The sequence below is a fragment of the Lontra canadensis genome, unplaced genomic scaffold (genome assembly GCF_010015895.1).
Source record: "Lontra canadensis isolate GAN:19392208 unplaced genomic scaffold, GSC_riverotter_1.0 scaffold72, whole genome shotgun sequence".
NCBI lineage: Eukaryota > Metazoa > Chordata > Mammalia > Carnivora > Mustelidae > Lontra > Lontra canadensis.
Genome location: NW_022631066.1, coordinates 7,643,590 through 7,665,636, shown reverse-complemented (window position 1 = coordinate 7,665,636; position 22,047 = coordinate 7,643,590). Strand labels below are relative to the sequence as shown.

Here is a 22,047-nt window from a genome sequence, read left to right as displayed (position 1 = left end):
AGGAATTAATCATCTAACAAAAAAATGATAGGATTCATAAAGTAATTTGTTTAGTTAACATATAAAAATATAATATCTCGGGTTCACTATACTATGCCTGTCATGACACTTCATAAAATACTAAGACATTCAAACTCCAATGTTCCTGAATTTGTCAATACCATAATATTAAAAAGAATATTTTTGGGGCTCCTGGGTGGCTCAGTGGGTTAAAGCCTCTGCCTTCGGCTCAGGTCATGATTCCAGGGTACTGGGATAGAGCCTCGCATCAGGCTCTCTGCTTGGCAGGGAGCCTGCTTCCCTTCCTCTCTCTCTGCCTGCCTCTCTGCCTAATTGTGATCTCTGTCTGTCAAATAAATAAGTAAAAAAAAAAATCTTAAAAAAAAAAGAATATTTTACAGATATATTTAGCAATTTCATATGAAAATATATTCTCTTAAAGCATAATAATAATTTCTGCTTTACAAAATACAGTAATACAAATTTAGGGAAAAAACTGGCCTTTTTATGATAAATCCAAGCTTCTTCTTAAAGAGATAAAGATAGTTTAGTTGAATTTTATCAAAATCAATTCAGAATAGAATTTTAGAATTACCATCTGGATATGAAGAAATAATGTGACCATCTTTCATTGTCATTTTTAAATTATTCACACAGGATTTTGATTAGTTTAGCTACTACATGCACATTGAGACTATTTCCGAGTAGACGATAACGCTGTTTCACTGTTATCTTCTCAGGAAATCCTAGAAAAGAAAGATAATAATTTACAATACAATCATTTAAAATATTAACTTCCAAAGATGAAAGGATGATGTATCTTTTTGTAAGAACACAGTGGTCATTCACATAAATAAGTCCCTAAAATCTCCATGAAATTCAACTAACAAGTGAGAATTTGAAGCCAAAAAATAAGGTTACATTGCATACACAATGTGATATTATCATGTCACATAACATACTATACTCAGCGTACACATAAGTATACCATAACATCCATGAAACTCATCAAAATCTGTATTTTAAAGCACGTCAGGAAAAGTAGTGGCTACCATTATTTCACAGTTGTTTTCCTTTACTTAATAACAGCTTTATGGGGGCACCTGGGTGGCTCAGTTGGTTAAGCCACTGCCTTCAGCTCAGGTCGTGATCCCAGAGTTCCAGGATCGAGTCCCCCATCGGGCTCCCAGCTCCACAGGGAGTCTCTCTGACCTTCTCCCCTCTCATACACTCTCTCTCTCTCTCAAATAAATAATTAAAATATTAAAAAAAAATTAACAGCTTTATCGACATAAAATTCACCCTTTTAAAATGTAAAATTCAGTGGTTTTTAGAGTAGTCAGAGTTTTGCAAACATCTCCACTATTTAATTCTAGAACATTTTTATTACCTCAAAAAGAAAGCTGGCCCACAGCTAACATCATACTCAAAAGTAAAAAGCTAAAAATTTTCCTCTAAGATCAGGAACAAGACAGGGATGCCAACTCTTGCCACTTTTACTCAACATAGTATTGGAAGTCATAGTATTGGAAGCCAGAGCAATTAGGCAAAGAAAGAGATAACAGGCATCCAAAATGGAAAGGAAAAAGCAAAACTGTCACAATTTGCTGATGACATGATATTATATATATAAAAACCCAAAGACTCCACCAAAAAGAGCTGTCAGAACTAATAAATAAAATCAGTGAAGTTTCAGGATACAAAATTAATATACAAAGGTCTCTTGTGTTTCTATATACTGATAACAAACTATCAGAAAAAGAAATTAACAATCCCATTTACAATTCCATCAAAAAGAATAAAATACCTAAGAATAAATTTAATCAAGGATGTAAAAGATCTGTACACATAAAAGATTGTAAGAAACAGATGAAAGAAATGAAAGAAGACACAAAAGGAAAGATAGTACGTGCTCATGGACTGGAAGAAGTATTAGTAAAATGTCCACTATCCAAAGTCTACATATTCAAGGCAATACCTATCATCATTCCAATGGCATTTTTCACACAAGTAGAATACACAATCTTAAATTCATACAGAATTACAAAGGACCCTAAATAGTAAAGCCATCTTGTAAAAGAATAAAGCTGGAAACTCTGCTCTGATACACAAAAATTAACTCAAAATGGATTAAAGACTAGAATGTAAGACCTGAAACCATCAACTCCTAAAAGAAAACACAGGCAGTAAAATAAGCTCCTTGACATTTTGGCAACAATTTTTTGGATCTGACAAAGGAAAGGCAAAAAAAGTAAAAATAAATAAGAGGGACTACAACAAATTAAAAAGCTTTCACACAACAAAGCAGAGAAAATCATCAACAAAAGGAAAATGCAATCTACTGAATGGGAGAAAAGACTTGCAAATCATATACCTAATAAAGGGTTAATATGCAAAATATATTGAGGGAAGGTATATTGGTACAGCCACTATGGAAAACAGTATGAAGTTTCCCCCAACAAATTAAAAATAGAACTACCATATGATCTAGTAATTTTACTTCTGGGTCTTTATAGGGTAAAAATGAAAACACTAATTTTAAAAGATATATGCACCCCATGTCCATTGCAGTTTTATTTACAATATCCAAGATATGAAAACAACCCGCCCCCCACACACAGGAATACTATTCAGTCATAAAAAAAAGAATGAAATCTGGCCATTTCCAACAATACAGATGGACCTTGAGAGCACTATACTATATGAAGTCAATCAGAGAAAAAAGGACAAATACTCTATGATCTCATTTATATGTGAAATCTAAGAAACAAAGCAACATGGTGGACCAATACTCCCTCCTCTTTATAACTAAACAGTATTCTACTGCATGGATATAATACATTTTATTTATCCATTTATCCACTGATAGATACTGGGTTGTTTCCACTTTTTGATTATGAATAATGCTGTTATAAATAGTGTATACATTTTTGCATGGACATGTTTTCAGCTCTCTTGGGTATATATTCCTGGGGATGAAAATGCTGACTCATGCAGTAACTCCATGTCTAACATTTGAGGAACTCCCAAACTGTTCTCCAAAGTGGCTGTACCATTTTATATTCCCACCAGCAGTGTATAAGGGATCTGATTTCTCCACATCTTTGTCAACACTGTTATTGCTTGTCTTTTTGTCAAATGGTATCTTCTTGTGGCTTTGATTTACATTTCCCTAATAACTAATGATGCAGACATCTTTTCATGTGCTTATTGGTCATTTGTCCGTCTTCTTTATTAAATGCCTATTCAAATCCTTCAGCCAATTTTAATTGAATTATTTTTCTTTCTATTGTTGAGTTGTGAGAGGTTTTTTTTTTTTTTTTTAAGATTTTATTTATTTATTTGACAAAGAGACAAGCAGGCAGAGTGGCAAAGGAAGAGGGAGAAGCAGACTCCCCACTAAGCAGGAAAGCCCTATGTGGGGCTGGATCCCAGAACTCTGGGATCATGACCTGAGCCGAAGGCAGTCACTTAACCTACTAAGCCACCCAGGTGCCCCGAGAGTTCTTTATATATTCTGGACACAAATCTCTCACGGTTGTTTTTTATATTCTGTTTCTACAAATGTGCTTTCTCATATTGGACTTCCATTTGCTATATTCTTTTTTAAAACAAATTGGCCCACAGTTACAAAATTTGCTAGAACAAAGCCTTGCAAATAGCAACATAAAAGACTGTCCATGAAATATACACTATAACGTTAGTTACAATTTTCTTATTCAGTATCCTTTGGCATAGCAATTAAATAAAGGAAAAGCAATTTATGTAATAAAGTGGAAGAAATAATTTAAAAGTATTAAGAAAATTAAATTATATATTTTGTGCAGACCAGAAGGAAGAATTGATTATGATAAAGTTGCTTCATCAACACTTGACATTATAGTTATTGCAGTAAAATAAGTGATTACATAATAAAATTATATTTGCAATTGAACAAGATCATAAAACTGCTATTATAAAGATAACATGTCTTAGGTAAGCACATTAGTCATCTAAAAAAATTATTTCATTCAACTTAGCCAGAGACACAAATAGATCACAGCCTTAGAATATTCCAGGGATGACCTTTTATAATATTAAGATTATATCACAAGGTAAGAAAGGTTTAAAAGCAAACAAGTCAGATTTATAAAAATTATATATATGTGAGGGGTGTATTTTATATACAGGTATAACTTTTTTAAATGAAAAGGTGACTTTTAAAAAACTGGTACATTAAAAATAAAAATAATCTTCAAAACCAAAGAAACATAGCATTAACAAGGTCAAGATAGCAGCTTTCATTCTGTAAGTGTAGGTTAGTGGCCTCTTCCAAAGTTTGCTATCTCCCGAATACATGCCACTAGCCATAAAAAGAACCAACACAAAATGTATGAAAGGATCAATGCAAATCCATCATTGACCACAGACAAACAACTCAAACAATGCCCGTTCCAGATTCAGAGTCAATCATGCTGGAAGCAAACATGAAGGACAGTCTGTCACAGTGCTGCTCAGTGGTGACATCAATCAAGCCTGATTATACAAATATATCACACATTTTAAAAGAAGGTGAAGCAATTAAAAAGCCTTTCTGGTATGTATTATACATATATTTTCAGAGAGCTGTGAAAACCCCTAATTTACTTATGTAAAATTTTTAAATGATGAAAAAAAAAACTGTGAGGCTATAAAAGCAAATAAATGTCCATCATTCTAAAAATAAAAGCTGACATTTAAATTTTATAATGTGTTACAGATAGTGTGTAAACATTTTATATATGTTAACTCACTTAACGGTCACGAAGACCCTATGAAGTTGGTTCTGTGATTACCCCCATTCTACAGAGGTGTAAACTAAAGTGGAGGGGTTAAGGTGCTGCTAGGATTCAAACTCAGTCTGACTCTAGGGTCCATGCTAAGTGTCAGTATTTCTGCAGTGATTACCACTGCTTAAAGATATATGCACTCAAAACACAGGAATTAGTTATTAGATAATAAATCATTCTTTAGTGCTATGGAAAGTACCTTTGATTGTTTATCTTAAAAAAAGAAAAAAAAAAACAGTAAGCAAAAAGACTGGGAATAAAATTCCCGAGTCCAATTCTCAGCTCTTTATTTGTTTTATGATGTTCTCACTCATTTTGCGACATAGACTAAGACAAGGAAAGTTTGTGTTTTTCTTAAATAACACTCCCCAGGATATTTGTGACTGAATGAGATCACCAAGAGAAAGGCAGAGAGTTACAAAACAAACCTGGTTGCTGTGACTACACCCCAAGAACCAAATACCAAGAGGACAAATTATACAGTTTACCCCCCATGTACAGAAGGACATGTTCCAAAACTTCATCTGTAAATCCATTATTTAGAATTTAAAACACGCTCTATTTAACCCATTATCTGCTTCAAAAATAGTACTGTATTAATATTGTAACAATACTGGATTTAGAAAAGTTTGGCTTTTCTGCATCCAAACCCCCAGAGTTATTTTTGATAACTCTTTTCCTCTTTGTGCAGTCCTGAAAGCCTGTCTTTCCTCGGTCACCACGAGCCACGTACTGGCCACACACCCACCCCAGTCTATAAAACTAATGGCATCAGTACCGTGGAGAGCACAGGCGCTGGGAAGGAGAGATCAGGGATGCGGCAGGCACTCTACAAGGCTAGGGCCATGTGTCCAGTCTCCTAAAGGCAACAACACCTGGATTTCCTGGACTGCAAAGGAGTTAGGACTACATCTTTCTCATTCTGCTACTGTATCTTCCTTTCTGTTTTTGAGACTCCCTACCTCAGACTCCACAGTCATTTTGTCCATTCTGGCATCTGTGCTCCCGAGTCACCCTTTCTTTCCATTAGGAACACTATTTCCCAGACTCCTTCTCTTTTCTCCACTCATAGGGAAGAGAAAAGGTGCATAACTGATAGCACGTGTCTCTGAAGAGAATAAATACAAATATACTTACCACCAAAAAAATAAATTAATTCCTCAACAACCTTTTAATTTCTTCATAAAAAGGACAATTCTGGCATTCTCTCACAAGATCTAGTATGGGGTTATTAGAACACGACTTCTGGAATCAAGAAAATAAAGCCGGAGATGGACATGCTATTAACAACCATCTGTGGGGAGAGGTGAGAAAAATTGCAGTTTGGGCTCACCTTTCCCAAAACCACTCGGGACCAGTACTAGAGTAAAGGGAGAGAGCATAGAGGCTGAAGGGAATGGACTTCGGCAGGTTAAGAACAAAAGCAGAAAGAGGACGGAAGGAAAATGTCAAAAATGGCATGATCAGGAAAGGAAGGTTCCTTACATCCATCTGTCTGGGCAAGGGTTTATTCATAAAATACACCTAGGAGTCCTTATTGAACTCTAGCACCTTTAATAAACAAAAGCTTGGGTCTGCGTGTATCCCACATACCGAACTCTGAAGGAAATCCAAGGAGATTTGCTATTTCTTTAGGAGTGAAATACCGAAGTTTAAGCATTAACAATTTTGTTATCTTTTCTTCTTGCGGCAAATTGGTAAGGGATTTGTAGATATCCTCAATCTGTAAGAAAACAGCCAAGATAACTGATAAAGTAGAGTGCAAGTAGATTTGTGAAGGTAAGATCATCTCTTGTGAGAAGCCTCAAAAAGGATGAACACACAGCAGAATGTCTCTTGCAATGAATTCTATAACTGGCTCACCAATGGCAATAGAAACTTTGAACATGAAATGTCTGAAAAGGAAAAGCTTAATGTTGAACAAATCAGGAAACTTTCAGTTTCCCTGTCATTTTTGATCCTTCAAAAATTAAATCATAAGAAAAAAACAATGGCAATATGACATAAAAGAAATACACTGAAAGATAAGAAAAAGAAATCTGATCAACAAATGAAATCAACTTCACAATGCCAACAAGTAGATCACTAAAATGTTTGCTGTTTATGATCAATTTCATCAAATTATTTTCTTAAAATGATAAAATACCTTTGATAAAAATAAATTCTCACATCCATTTGCCTCTAATAGGAATTTTACCATGGGTAAATTTTACAAATGGTAAGAGTTTAATTCAGGATAAAAGAAGATAACATGATTTCTCTTCAAAATTATTCAAAAGGATAAAATATTTTTGCAGCATATCAAGCTTATTTTCAATTATTTTATAACTGAAGTATTAATAAAGAGTCTTGCTAAGATGTAGATTTCTTTCCCTAAAAGGTAATTTTATAGTGTGTGATCCAAGGGAATATTAAGATACTAGTGCATAATTTTAGAGAACATTAACTCTTGTATGCTGCATCTCAATTTACTCATTTCAGAGTAAAAAGAATACCAAAGGTGAAAATAAGAAAAGAGAAAGTGAACATAAAATATTTTTTGTACAGAAAGTAATCTAGCAACAACAAATAAGAAGAGATTTACTGTAAAGAATTATAGAGATTATGTATAATATATGAGTAATATGTATATTCATTCCCAATTAAACATGTAAAATTATTTTAATATTTCCAAATTTTAAGTATTAAATAGGTTTATTTAAAATAATTTTCAAATATTTTAGTTCTAAAGCATATACAATACCTGCACATCCTCTGAGGTCTGTAACACAGATCCTGTCCCTTCTATGTAGCTTCCATAACTGAAAGATTAACACATGTATTATGCAGTATCTAATGTATTAGTTAATGTCAAATTTCTTAAATATTTCTTGAATGAATTAATCAATCTACATAGTTATATCCTTCTGAAATAGTATGAAACACATAAATATGCTCTGTAAGTAAAAAATTCCTGGGTGGAAGACATAAGATCATTCTATTTAAACTTCTAGACACTAAAGTTGGCATAGTGTTTTGAGTTGTATAAAAACCACTTTGAATTATGCATTATTAATTATCATTTCTCTGTATTGCCAGTTTCTTAATGTTCATCACTAGAAAGCATGCACTTGTTAAGACTTTATATCCAAATGCTATTCAATACTGGCATCCCTGCCACATTAAACCAAATGTTAAGTAGGTGAAAATAAATTGCTACTATTTTTTTATAATGCCTGAACCATCACTTCTCCTCATGAACTGAGAAGCCCACTCTCCAGTGCCATGACAAACACAGGCCCCCTGAACATGCATCTGCCTCCTACCGTGATGCATTGTTTTCACTCTTCTTCATACAACAAAGAGACTATTGTATAAAAAACTGTACTAAAAGTTTAAAAAGCTAGCAAGATATTAGTAACATTTCTTCCCCTAGGATCACTGCCAAGCTAGCTGTTCAATATATTATCATAAACTTTTTTTCCCAAATGGATCAATTTAAAATACAAAGGCACACCGCAGAAAAATACCTTTGCAAGTCTGTTTTCTCATATGCCTGGGTGTGTATGTGTATATGCCTGTTTATATTATCTACACTAAAATAGACTTTTATAGTAAGGCTTCCTTTATACCATCTTTATAATTACAAACGAATTTCAAGGTTGTTTTTTATTACCAAACTGTTAAGTCTTGTCTTATCATCCTTGGAAACAGACAACAGCTGAGTAAAGTCTTTTAAGGCAATGCAAAGCAATAAACCAGTTGCCCTGGAAGTACAAGGGCGGAACATGATGAAATCAGAATAAATCTAGTGTGCTCGTATTGGGACATATCATGCATGAAAGCTAACTAGTGGGTGAAAAGAGAAAGTTTGAAGTTTCAAATCATACAATTATTCATCAAATGAGGTTGAGTGACATTAACAAAGCAGAGCTAGGGATCTTTTATAAAATTTTCTGGAAAGGCCTAACTTGTAGGTTTGTAAAAAATTGATGAAAAACATATTAACATTCAAAAAATAACCCAAAGGTAGCCAATAAAAGGCATTATGATATACCATGAGAATGGAAAAGTTCTTTATGTATTCATATGTTATAATATCCAGTTTATACTGAGTATGAAGAAAGTATATAATAACAGATACAGTATATTACCATTTACTTAAAAAAAAGGGGGGTAAAATACACATGTGTATTCAAATACACCCTCACACACCATACCTTTGGAAGATTAGACAGTAAACTGAAATCTCTGGTTGCATGTAAGAAGGAAAATTGAATGAGCAAGAGATAGACAGGGAAAGGAGCCTCACAATCTTTGTACCTTTGAATTTTGAACCATAAAAACATATTACTTTTTTAAAAACTGAATAAAATTTAAACATGCTTTAATATGCACCAGATGATTTAACTTTATTTCTAGATATTAAAATTTAATTTCTTCTTATATATTGATCATGAGAGTGGACATAAATTTTTGAGGTGTGATGTGCCATGAAAAGAAAGGTGCTAAAAAGTAGCAATTCAATATCTACAGAAACCATGTTTCCACCACGGGTAATTAAGCTCTTATGAAGGTCACCAAACAAACGGCATTGTGTTTTATGAGCACTTTTGTGGGTTGTGCACATAATGTACTGCCAGAAGGAATTTTCGCTCGTGCATTCTATTGGAACACGAAAGCAGGCAATTAAGGGCAAAAAGGAAAAAAAAAAAATCATTCCAGCAGAAACATTTTGTAAAATGCTCCTTGTTTTGAGAAGAACTGAAAGAAATGATAGCCATAAAAACCTGGTTATTTTGAATAACCCATTTTCAGAGTCTCTTTAAAACCTACCCTTTGGTAAAGCATGTGGACCTTCTGCACGTGGGCTTCACAATGTCAAACAAAAGAGCATATCGCAGCAATGACTTTGGCGGTAAAAAATACTGATTCATGTCAACATCATCTTCAAGAAAATCTTTTAGCATTTGCACAGAGAGATCACTGTCCTGGTGATGTTTCCGGTCAATTTCTTCTACAGTTTCGAGCTTAAAAAGAATGGTCTCTTTTCCAGAACACTGTCTGCTCTTATCAGAGCAAATATTTGGTTCAATTTTCTTTCTTTCCATTTTATTTTCTGCATCTATTGTATTTCTTTCTGGATGTTCAGATTCAATTTTGGGAAACTCCGTCAGTACCTGGCATTAAGTGAAAATACACAGCCTGTTAAAAGCTTTCTTAAAAATGAATGACAAAGGAGTATCTGGGGGGCGCCTGGGTGGCTCAGTGGGTTAAAGCATCTGCCGTCAGCTTAGGCCATTATCCCAGGGTCCTAGGATCCAGACCCACATCAGGCTCTCTGCTCAGCAGGGAGCCTGCTTCCCCGCCTCTCTCTGCCTGCCTCTCTGCCTACTTGGGATCTCTGTCTGTCAAATAAATAAATAAAATCTTTCAACAAAGGGAGGGGCACCTGGGTGGCTCAGTGGGTTAAAGCCTCTGCCTTCAGCTCAGGTCATGGTCCCAGGGTCCTGGGATCGAGCCCCACATCGGGCTCTCTGCTCAGGAGGGAGCCTGCTTCCCCCTCTCTCTCTCTCTGCCTGTTTCTCTGCCTACTTGTGATCTCTGTCAAGTAAATAAATAAAATCTTAAAAAAAAGAAAAAAAAAAAGACTGGCAAGAACATCCCTCCAATATGTTTGACCTGATCGATGAGAACTGGTGTCAAAAAAAAAAAGAAAAAAAAATGACAAATAATGTCTAGTCAACATTATGCAAAAAATGTCTTTAGCGGGGCGCCTGGGTGGCTCAGTGGGTTAGGCCTCTGCCTTCAGCTCCGGTCATGATCCCAGGGTTCTGGGATCGAGCCCCACATCGGGCTCTCTGCTCAGCAGGGAGCCTGCTTCCTTCTCTCTCTCTGCCTGCCTCTCTGCCTACTTGTGATCTCTGTCTGTCAAATAAATGAATAAAATCTTAAAAAAAAAAACCAATGTCTTTAGCCTTTATAGAGTTGTCATTAAAAACATAGGAATTGTGATTTACTTGTATGTGCACAAGTTACTGTAAGTTTTTCATCATATAGTTATAGTGTCATCAGGTTAGAACTGATTTATTCCATGGAGTTACTGCTTGCTGTATTTATTAATAAAAACATTCAACAAAGCAATAGGAAGTTCAAATATGATGCTGTATCTATACTCAGTATACTTCCTATTTCTTTGTTGAATTATTAATATACAGTATCATATTTAAAAAAGAAGTTTAGAAAGTAACATTAGGTATAAATAAGTCATGGGAATAACAAGCACAGCATTAAAAAAAAAAAGAAAGTAACATTAACATTTCCGAAAAATGTGCATTGGTTCAAACTTTGCCATACTCCTTCACTAAAAAAGAAAAACTGGAATATACCCATGATCTAGAGGAAAACTAGTAATTCAAAAAAGGAAAGCCCTTTTTACCCTGAAAGGTTATTTCTACTCATGAGCCCCATAGGAAAACCTTGTCCTGTAAAATAGGTAACCATGCATAATGAATGTCCTATTTTGTAAAAGAAAAATAGTTCCAGGAATTTTTAATGCTAATGTCTTTGTTAATATAGTTTATATATTGTTTTTGGAATTGACCACCATGGAAGGGGAGATTTTTGGTACCGGATGGCAAGGAATCCAAATGATACTGACCCCCTAATAGTAGGACATGACTTAGGAGAGCTTCACGGAATCACTGAAATTCTGTCTTCCATAGCAATTTTGACGAAAAGATGTACAGGCGCTTGCATAATTAGAGATCCTATCTAGCAACTGAGTATTTCATTCTAGCTTGTACTAATCACTATATTTTAATCAATGAAGGCTAAATAGCACTGACTTCAAAGAAAATGCAACCAATGTGTTAAAATACTGTTAAGCCGTTGTTAGGACAGTGTAATGAATTGTATCAAAAATAATCAATGGGGGTTCCTGGGTGGCTCAGTCAGTTCAGCGTCTGCCTTCAGCTCAGGTCATGATCCCAGAGTCCTGGGATCGAGCCCCACATCGGGTTCCCTGCTGGGCGGAGAGCCTGCTTTTCCCTCTCCCTCTGCCTGACACTCTGGCTACTTGTGCTCTCTCTCTCTCTCTCTCTCTCTGTCAAACAAATAAATAAAAACTTAAAAAAAAAAATCAGTGGCTTGTATTGGGGGGAAAATGACAGATATAAAATAGCCAATGGTCAAAGGGGAAATGATAGGGGAAAAGGAGGATAACAGCACGGATGACAGTTTTGTTTTTTTTTTAACTTTTAACTTACATTTTTTTCTAGTAATGAAAGAAAAGGTGTTTTTTATCTTGTTTAAAACAATAAAAACATCACCAGGAGAGGAAAAAGCTCTAGGAAATAGACCTAAGCCATGGTGTATATTATAGGCTCAATGTAAGCTTCCACTAATTAGTTCTTGAAAAAATTAGCAGACTGAGATACACTTATAATAGATTAATAATAATAATAATAATAATAATAATACCTGACCAGGGGCTTGAAAAGGTAATGATTCTGACTGAAGCTTTGCAACAAGGAAATACCGGAGCCTTGAATTTGGAATGCCAAGCTGGAGTAAAGCAGAGCAGTTAGTTACTATAGAGATCTGCATCAACTGTTGCACCTATCAAAAAAACTCATACAGGTATGCACTTAGTTTCTGCCAGAAAAAATTCTGTTATTGAAATGTGGAAGACTCTTTTGTAGCAAATTCTTAAACCTTTTAAATTGGTGCTTTGTACCTTTATTTGAATGAACAGAGATTGAATCTGATGAGTCATATGCCTTTGAGTCACTTTCATTTTCTATTTCCCAGATAATAAGTTATATAGACATTCTCACACTCATTATTAATAATAATCATAAAAAATAAAATTCAAATATAGCTACTGGCTATTTATTGCCTCACTTTATTAAAAAAGGAGGATGCACTAAATTTTAAAAGTTAGAAGGCAATAAATATGAAATAAACTTAATGAGATCACATATAATGCCAATTTCCATACTTCATGTACATCTAATTTTTGAAATGGGTTTTCTTTTAATTTCAGGGCAAATAACTGTATAACAGGCTAAAGATAATAAAAGGCTAACAAACACAATGACAAAAGAAAAAATAAATGGTGATACTCATAATATAAGAGATCTACCAAATGTCATAACCACTTCAATTTCATATTCATGAAATAAAAGCAATGTTTGCATTTTATTTTTTATTTTATTCTATTTTATTTTAATTCCAGTATAGTTAACATACAGTGTTATATTAGTTTCAGGTGTAGAATTTAGTTATTTGTCACTTACATACAATACCCAGTGCTCATCACAACGGAACACCTTAATCCCCATTCCCTGTTTAACCCATCCCTCCACCACTCGCCCTATCCCTGGCAACTATCAGTTTGTTCTCTACAGTTAAAAGTCTGTTTCTTGGTTTGTCTTTTTTTCCTTTGTTCATTTGTTTTCTTTCTTAAATTCCACATATAAGTAAAACCATATGATATTTGTCTTTCTCTGACTGACCTAGTTTGCTTAGCATTTATACCCTCTAGCTCCATCACATCATTGCATATGGCAAGATTTCATGGTGTTTGCATTTTTAATGGTATGTCCCCCCAAAAAAACCAATTAGAAAACTGTCATATGTTCATTTGTTTTTTATTTTGGATGATTCTGAATTATTATCAAACTACAGAACACCTGATTTGGAACTATCCAATGTCACAGATTTTGAAAACAAACTATCCTTTATTTTCTGTGTGAAAAGTAATTTATATTCTTGGGACCCCTGGGTGGCACAGTCCAGTAAGTGTCTTCCTTTGGCTCAAGTCATGATCCCAGGGACCCAGACCCATGTCAGGCTCCTTGCTCAGCAGGGAGCCTGCTTGTCCCTCTGCCTTCCCTTCCCCCTGCTTGTGCTCTCTCTTTGTGTCAAATAAAGAAATAAAATCTTTTAAAAGAAAGAGAGATGTATATTTTCTCTTCAAGCTATATAATATTTTCCATAAAATATGAATAAATAAATCTATATGCCTGTACAATATTCTTTAGAAAGTAAGACCCATGCCTGAACAATTTCAAGCTTTAAGTATAATATCATTCAAGACAGATCTATTTTCTTTATTGAGTCAAATTCACTTTAGGAAAATGTATAGGGAGGCACCTGGGTGGTTCAGTTGTTAAGAGACTAGACTGCCTTCAGCTCAGGTCATGATCCCAGGGGCCTGGGATGGAGCTCTGTGTGGGGCTGCCTGCTCTGCAGAAAGCCTGCTTCTGCCTCTCCAAGTCTCCCTGCTTATGTTCCCTCTCTAACTCTCTTTCTGTCAAATAAATAAATAAAATCTTAAAAAAAAAAAAAGAGGAAAGGAAAATGTATAGGAAAATTAATAATTGTGATACCTACAGATGTTGGAGATAACAGAAATTCCTGGTACTGAAAACCACAATTTTCTAATGTTTGTATTAACAGGTCTCTGAAAAGAAAAAATAAGAGAAGAAAGAAAAGCTTTCACCCGAGAGTTGGAAATGAGGTTCTCATATAAAAAATTATACGTAACTTCATTTTATGTGAAAACTGTATCTCCACCCAACTTCTTTAGAAACTGAACGACCCTAGGTCATAATTATTAAGTCCAGTACTTGAGAAATTATATTTCTCAAAAAAAAGATAGGGATGATTTCTATGATAAATAAGTAAAGCTGCCAGATACTTTACCCCACCTGGGGCTGTATTCTATCCAGAGTTAGAATCACTAGCCTACTGATGTTAAATTTGCTACTGGGATGGACCTCTATCTGTAGCTAATCAGATGGGGGAGCAATGATCAGATAGTAGCCAGTTCAAGGACACGGATACTTTCTGGCTGGGCTACCATCTGAAAGCGCCCTGACCCAGGGCTTACTTCTCCTAACTGCAGGACAGAAAATGCCTATCAACAGGAACATTTCTTACTAAGAATATTTCACATCCAAAGAAACAGGCGGCACATTAGCAGCTAAAACTGAGTGCTTATTCTGCAAAAATTCAAACACATCAGGATGGGAATCAGGTGAATCTAACTTTTTGAAACTTTATATTTATTAGTCAAATCAGTATTAATGACTAAAATATATAATATATGTAAAATGTCAGAATATATGGTTTATTTTTAAGATCTTTATTTCACAATGGCTCTTACAATATGCCAAGTCTAAGATGAACACAATGCAAATAATAAATACATTTTTACCTTGTAGAGGATACTTCAAAGCCTTTAACATTTTCTAAAAGAATATATTTTGGTAATTTTTGTAATCTGAAACAAACAAACAAAAAAAAAAAAACAAATACAATTCTAATCATGTCATTACTAAGAAGTAAAGAAAATCCTTACTTGGGGGAGATATGAGGTAAGTAATTTTCTGCACTCTCTTTTTTATAAAGGATTTTATAGAGGAGAGAGACAACTTATATTTTATTCATTTTCCCCATAAAAATGGCAGAGCTACTGAAGTTAACATTTGAAATGTTAATTTTCACTGAAATTTATCAGAAAACACGGGTTCATACAGAGGCTCTGAACTGCACAACTCAAAGGGCTGCTGTTTATATAGAACGGCAGCTTCTAGGGTTAGCACAAGTTTCCAGGCCTTGGGCAACAGCATTCACCAACATTCGCATCACTTGCATCAATACTGTAAGGAGAGGCAACAGAGTTTAGTTATTAGACTGTAATTCCATGTCACTCACTCCAGTGGCAGCCACGGAATTGGCAAACACTTGCAGTTACTCTATCAGTCATGGCAGAAGAAGATAAATGATGTGTGCAGTATCTGAAGGCTGTATTATAAGCTGCTAATCTCTATAAAATGACAAATGTCACATTCTTCCAGATCCAAAGTTTTAAATTTAAGGTAAGCCTGTACAAAATTTTTACCTTGGGAGAGTATCTAGGATATATAAGAGGCTATTTGTCCTTGGGTCAGTCACATCACCTTGCAGGCCAATTCTAAAGGATAAAGAAGGTACAAATAAAATAAAATTCATCAAGAATCTCCCTTACAGAAAGATACCTAATCACTTTTAAAACATCAAAACTGAGAGAACTGAAATTAGTTGGTCTCCACAAAAAAATATCATCATCTTTGTTGCTATAAAGAACAAAATGCATTTATTCACTTAATTAAAATGAAAAAAGCCTTGCCTATCTAATAAATATGCTTATTATAAAACAATATGCCAAATGACTTATATGAGGCAAAGAAGAACAAAATAATCAATAGAGAATAAAATCAATCACCCTCTTAAAATCACTTTGTTTAGAAAAGACCCACACATACCACACACATACAATTGGTTGATGACACCTTTTGCTCTGTCCCACAGGAGAAAACAAAAGTTCAGATGAATGAGCTGGTTGGGGAGGGTGGCAACATAGAGTAATGGCATTGAAAACTAATCACCACCTAAGCAGACCATAGTAGGTAAAACCAAGACAATTTCGTCCAATGCAAAAGGTAAGGACATAACCTGAATGCTTGACTCTACAAGCAGGAGTTACAACTTGGTTAGACTAACTAGGTCAGAACGGGACATGTAAACAGCCGGTGTCTAGACTAGTAATTAGATCTTACAAGTAAGATTCAGTGTGATCAAGAATCAAGTAGAAATGAAGACTTGGATTGGGCCTGGGTAGTAGAAACAGAGGACAGGGTTTAAGACTTGGGTACTTCCTAGCTTCATTGCCTTAGATGAGTTACTTGATATCACTTGTCAGTTCCCTCATACTTTCCAGCAGGGCCAGAATCATCTGCAGATCTGAGGCTCAGAGGGACACTTAGAGTGGACTTGAATAGATACCTCAGAAATCTTGGGTTCATCTCACCACGTCCCTTTCCTCTCAGTATTGCAATGACGGCGGTATTACAGAACCAGTTACAGCTGCCATCAGCAGCTGGAGTTGGGCTGCTGGTGGTAGGGAAGACACAGGAGGCCCAGTGCAGCAGTGATGAGGCTACACAGTGCTGGGGCTGCATTCTGCTCTGTACATCCTACTTACTATAGTTAAACAGGCCATATGCTCACATATGTTTGGAGGCATCTTTACATGGAATGCTCTCTATATTCTCTGATGAATTCCCAATCTACTTTCAGGCACAGATACTGCCTCTCGAAGAACTCCTGTCTCTTGGTATGTAGCAAGACATTTTCTCCTCTGTGCTCTCATGGCACTTCTAGTGTTCATTTATTATATATTATATATCACATTATGATAATTATTTCTCAGTCATTCCCTTAAACTGTAAGCTCCTTGAGGACAGGAACTACAATATCAAAAGCAATGCCTGGCTTATAAGTGCACAATAATCCTTGGGGAATTAATTTCCTAGAGTTGTTCATATAAAGCAAAACTTAGATGGAAATTAAGCATGAGAATATTCATTACATGTGATATCCCACTTAAAATCATCTTATACATTTACATAGGAACATATAAAATAACTGATAAATCCTGGCTCTGATATCTTCTAATTGTATGGCCTTAAAAAAGTTACTTAATCTTTCTGTGCCTCAGATTCTCACCTCTAAAATGATGATAACATTAACACCTAACCCATAGGCTCGTTAAATTAAATGGCATACTCTATGTAAGACAGAGGATTGTTACTATTATTTAAAATAATTAAAAATATCTAAATGAAGATGGATTAGTCAAGATTTCATCTAAGATATAATTCCCTGAAACACAGAAATAAATACTAGATAAAAAAAAAATGAACTACAAAATAGCTATAAAAAGTCAGAATTACTCAGTGTACATATGAATTCTGAGAAATATAAAATTCACAAATGTGTTCTTGATTACCTTTTAAATTTTACAGTTAAGTAATTTAGGAACTGAATATTATGAAAATTTACTTTATTAATCAGTTAAAAAGATATTCCTGAATACTCATTAGTTTGATTAATTTAAGCTAACTTAGGTCAGAAATAAATACTGTATCTTGGATAGGTATTAAAGAGGTCCATAAGGTCTCTGCCTATCTTCTATTGACCAGACTGCTTTGCTTATTTGGTAGTAATTGTTATTTCCTTCATGATTAATGCTGAATTATAAAAATGAGTAGATAAAAGGAATTATTTATGAAAATTGTCAAAATTATGAAATGCAACTAATAGTCGTCAACGTGTCCATGCTTGAAACTATGGTATAATTTGATTTAATGAATCCCTTGTAAGTACACTTCCTCAACAGAGACATATTTATTATACATACCTGGTGAATGGTTGACAGGGAGGGCTCATTAAAATCATATTGAAAGATAATTTGTCAAACTCTTCTAGTGTAATGCCCTAAGGAACAAACATTTGGGGGAAAAACATTTAAAAAGATGCATAGAAGAGGGAAGAAGGAAAAATGTTAACTAATTATAACTGAATATATCAGAAATTATAACCCTTAATAGTTTTATTTTTAATACTCAAAAGTTTATATAACACTTAACACTTTTCAAATTAACTTCAGTTAAACTAACTTTCCAAAGCAATCTTATGAAGGAAGTTGGAGAAGTAAATCGAAGCTATAAAAAACTAAGTGACTTCCTTCAAGACTCAGAACTGGCCAAAGCAGAGCTGGAATGTTAATTTCCTGAATCCTAAGTATTTTTGCACCTCTGTGACACCTCAAGTCTAACACCACTGTGTTTTCTGGAGTCAAACATTGAGAACTTCATTTTATAACTAATAAATTTTTAGCATAAGGCCTAAGAAGATTTTTAACACTTCTCTAGTGATAATATTTATTTAGGAAATGTGATATACTGACCAGTCACCATCCCTTCCATGTAGGTCTCTGTTAAAATATCACCAAATGAAAAAGGGTTCCATTTTCAGATATCCACCATGATTATACTGTTCTACAGTTGTGTATAGTCAAAAAACTTCAAAATGTAACAGATAAGATTAATCAGTATAATCCCTACTGGGCTAAGCAGTTGAAAAATGTGCTATTTTGCTTCTATTTTATATATCGGAAGATAAATACAGTATAGTGGTCCCTCCCTTATCCGTGGTTTCACCTTCCAATTTCAGTCAAACCCAGTCAATCAGGGTCCAGAAACAGATGATCCTCCTTCTGACTTATGGTCAGGTCATCAGTAGTCTAAGCCCAATGTCACAATGCCTACGTTATTCACCCCACTTCATATCATCATGTAGGCATCTTGTCATCTTACACTATCACAAGAAGGGTGAGTACAGTATGGTATTTTGAGAGAGAGACTGTAATCACAGAACTGTTATGAAGTATATTGTTATAGCTGTTCTATTTTGTTATTACTGTTAATCTCTTACTGTGCCTAATTTATAAATTACCTTTATCATAGGTATGTACATATAGGGAAAACATGATATATATACAGAATTTGGTACTATGTGAGGGTTTAGGCATCCACTGGGGGTCCTGGAATGTATTCCCACATGGATAAGGGGGTCTGCTGCACACAGAAACAAGTCATGGGTTTTCCAATTCTCATTCAGCACTCTTAGTATGTAAGCTTAGCCAGAAACAAGCAACCAGAATAGAATCACAACTTTCTTAATTATGACACACTTCTAAGAAGCTCAAGGACATGAATAAGGCAGGACAAGCTCTATTCTGAGTTCTGTAAAGAATGAATTAACCTGGGGAACACATTGGTTGTCTCTACTGTATTAAAAGTTTGAATGTATGTGTCTATCATTTTTAAATCACAGGCTTTGAAATAGTTTTAGATCTATATGTAACAAAAACAAAATTAAATATTGAAAAGTTCCTGCAGCACCTCTGAATCCCTAGGTCCTCGGGAAAACAACTTGCAAATCATACACTGACTAGTCTGTCAGAAAACATGGGGCAGAGCAGTTCAATCAGACCGCACATCCTACTCAAGTCAGAGAGCCTGTCAGCACAGGGCTATTGCGATCAGCAACTTACTGATGTCCTAACTGAATAGGGATGGATTAAAGCTACATTTCTAAAACTAAAGGAAAAATAAAACAGCAATCTTTTACATCAGGAACATCCTTTGTCTAGAATCCGGAGGGAGTAAACAGAGTCACTGCCTCCAATACAGGTTGGCATGAAAAAATTACAATTTTAAAGGATTCTTCAAAATAGTGATTTTTTTTCTAATTCAAATGATAGGGCAGGTATACAAGAAATAATTACTCAAACTATTCACAACTTTATTTAACCTGGCATTCAAAGGCATTAAATGTGTTGAAACTCAAGAAAGCAGTTATGGAGATATACAAATTATCTTTAATAAGCTGATATTTGAAACCTAATGGAAATCTATTCTTTTTCTATAACCTGGCCATACAAGTCATAAAAACCCCTTTGCCTTCAGAGGACATAAGGTCAACTCAGTGTGGTAGCACTGTTTATCACAGGTTGATGAGCAGTTTTACTGGTCTTGCTACTAGCTTTATTACTTCTTTTTGCACACAGTCTCCTGGCTATGCTTATATTTAATTGTCATAAACACTTTAGGAAAAACTTGGTAGGTTAGAAAACAACATTTGACAATTTTAATAAATTTAATTTATCTAAAGGGAACGAAAATTTGTACAATATTCAGTCATACTTCCAATTTTTCAAATATCTTGTATTCCCACGTGGGTCATGCAGATTTTTTTGTTACATATTTGTCAGTGCTTGTAAGTTTTCTATCTGTACCAGAAATAGAAACTTTCTCCTATTATATTTTCTAACATGTCTTTGTTTGTATATATAGGAAGCTCCTGGCTATCGTATTTTTGTAAACAACCCCCTTCTCAAATGCACTAATTGTTCCTCATACTCTTTTTAAGGATAGTATGTTTTTTGTTTTCCAGGCCTATATAATTATTCTTTAGAATCCTCCTTAATATGTATATGCTATTTCTCCCACATGAGTACATTACCTACAACATTAAATAACAGTGCCGGAGGTAGACAGCCTTGTTTTGTTCATTATTTTAGTAAGAATGCTTTTAAAGTTTACCTTGTAGCATGCTACTGGATTTGGAGATCCATGTGCATGTTTGTGTTTAAACAGAAATATAAACACACATACACACAAAGCTAGTAAATGACATAAACATCTGCAACAGAATGCATTTGTCCTAATTATTTTTAATTTATTTTTTATTTTTTTTAAAGATTTTATTTATTTATTTGACAGAGAGAGAGATCACAAGTAGGCAGAGAGGCAGGCAGAGAGAGGGAAACAGGCTCCCCGCTGAGCAGAGAGCCCAATGGGGGACTCGATCCCAGGACCCTGAGATCATGACCTGAGCCGAAGGCAGCAGCTTAACCCACTGAGCCACCCAGGCACCCAACATTTGTCCTAATTTTATTGAGAGATTAAAACCAACTGGAAAAGTGCATTTTGTCAAATATTTTCTAATACAAAGTTTTGCTCTTTCCAATTATTAACATGTTGAATAATAGTAATAGAATTCCTATGTACTAAATTACTAATACTTTCCAAAACAAAATCTATTTTAATTATGCTACATTATTCTTTTGATGTACTTCTGATTATTTGATCATATTTTACTTAGAATTACTGAGTTTATATTCATAAGATAATGATTTTCTATTTTGTAGCTCACAGTATATATCCAATAAAAACTGAGTAGATATTTCCTACCATTTCCTGCTCTATGAACTCTGATGTTATCTTGTGCATAAATATGACAATCAGATCTTTCTTGAGGACTGTGTTAATCATCACTATAAAGTAACTTTCTATAACTCTTAAATGCTCTTGCTTTGAAATCCATTCTAACAAATACCTATTTTGAAACTGTTATCCTTTGTGACCTTTTACCTGGTATTTGTCAGTGTTCTTAGCCACAATATGTTGTTCATTCAACAACGTTCAGAAAGTAATCCACCAACATTTCAGAGCATCTCAGCCAGGCACTGTGCTGAGTCTGTGACAACAATGAACCACCAGACAAGGTTTCTGCTCACATGTAGTTTATATAGCAGTGACTAGTAATTCCTCATTTTCTACCTAGATGAATTACAGACTTAAGTTCAATTTTAAGTTCAATTTTACTAGTTATTTTATACCCAAGGAGTCCTGCTCCTGGTTATAACCCTCTCTGTGATTTCTCGGGCCTGACTGTGGGCAGTTACAAAGGCTTCTCCCCGCAGGCCTTGAGGGGAGCTACCCTTCACACTCCAGAGTTGGAACATGGTCAGCACATTGAGTTTCTGTGGGCCGCTGCAGTCAAGGATTCAGGCGCCCTA

At 34.8% G+C, this 22,047-nt stretch overlaps 1 protein-coding gene across 4 annotated transcripts in view; it reads right to left on the bottom strand.

Annotated features, from left to right (window-relative positions):
• Positions 1-416: 416 nt before the first annotated feature.
• TRDMT1 (tRNA aspartic acid methyltransferase 1) overlaps positions 417-22,047 on the bottom strand; it is a 61,880-nt gene continuing 40,249 nt past the window's right edge. For 3 of the 4 annotated variants that reach the window (XM_032880900.1, XM_032880901.1, XM_032880899.1), the window contains exons 3-11: positions 18,040-18,116; positions 15,700-15,771; positions 15,013-15,078; positions 14,187-14,256; positions 12,270-12,353; positions 9,624-9,967; positions 7,552-7,609; positions 6,402-6,531; positions 417-746 (exon numbers count right to left, since the gene is read on the bottom strand). In XM_032880900.1, coding sequence (XP_032736791.1) covers positions 646-746; positions 6,402-6,531; positions 7,552-7,609; positions 9,624-9,967; positions 12,270-12,353; positions 14,187-14,256; positions 15,013-15,078; positions 15,700-15,771; positions 18,040-18,116 — 1,002 coding nt within the window. In that variant the 3' untranslated portion in view covers positions 417-645. Of the gene's footprint in view, positions 747-6,401; positions 6,532-7,551; positions 7,610-9,623; positions 9,968-12,269; positions 12,354-14,186; positions 14,257-15,012; positions 15,079-15,699; positions 15,772-18,039; positions 18,117-18,588; positions 18,685-22,047 lie in introns of those variants that run through there. The other variant, XM_032880902.1, reaches the window with a different exon arrangement.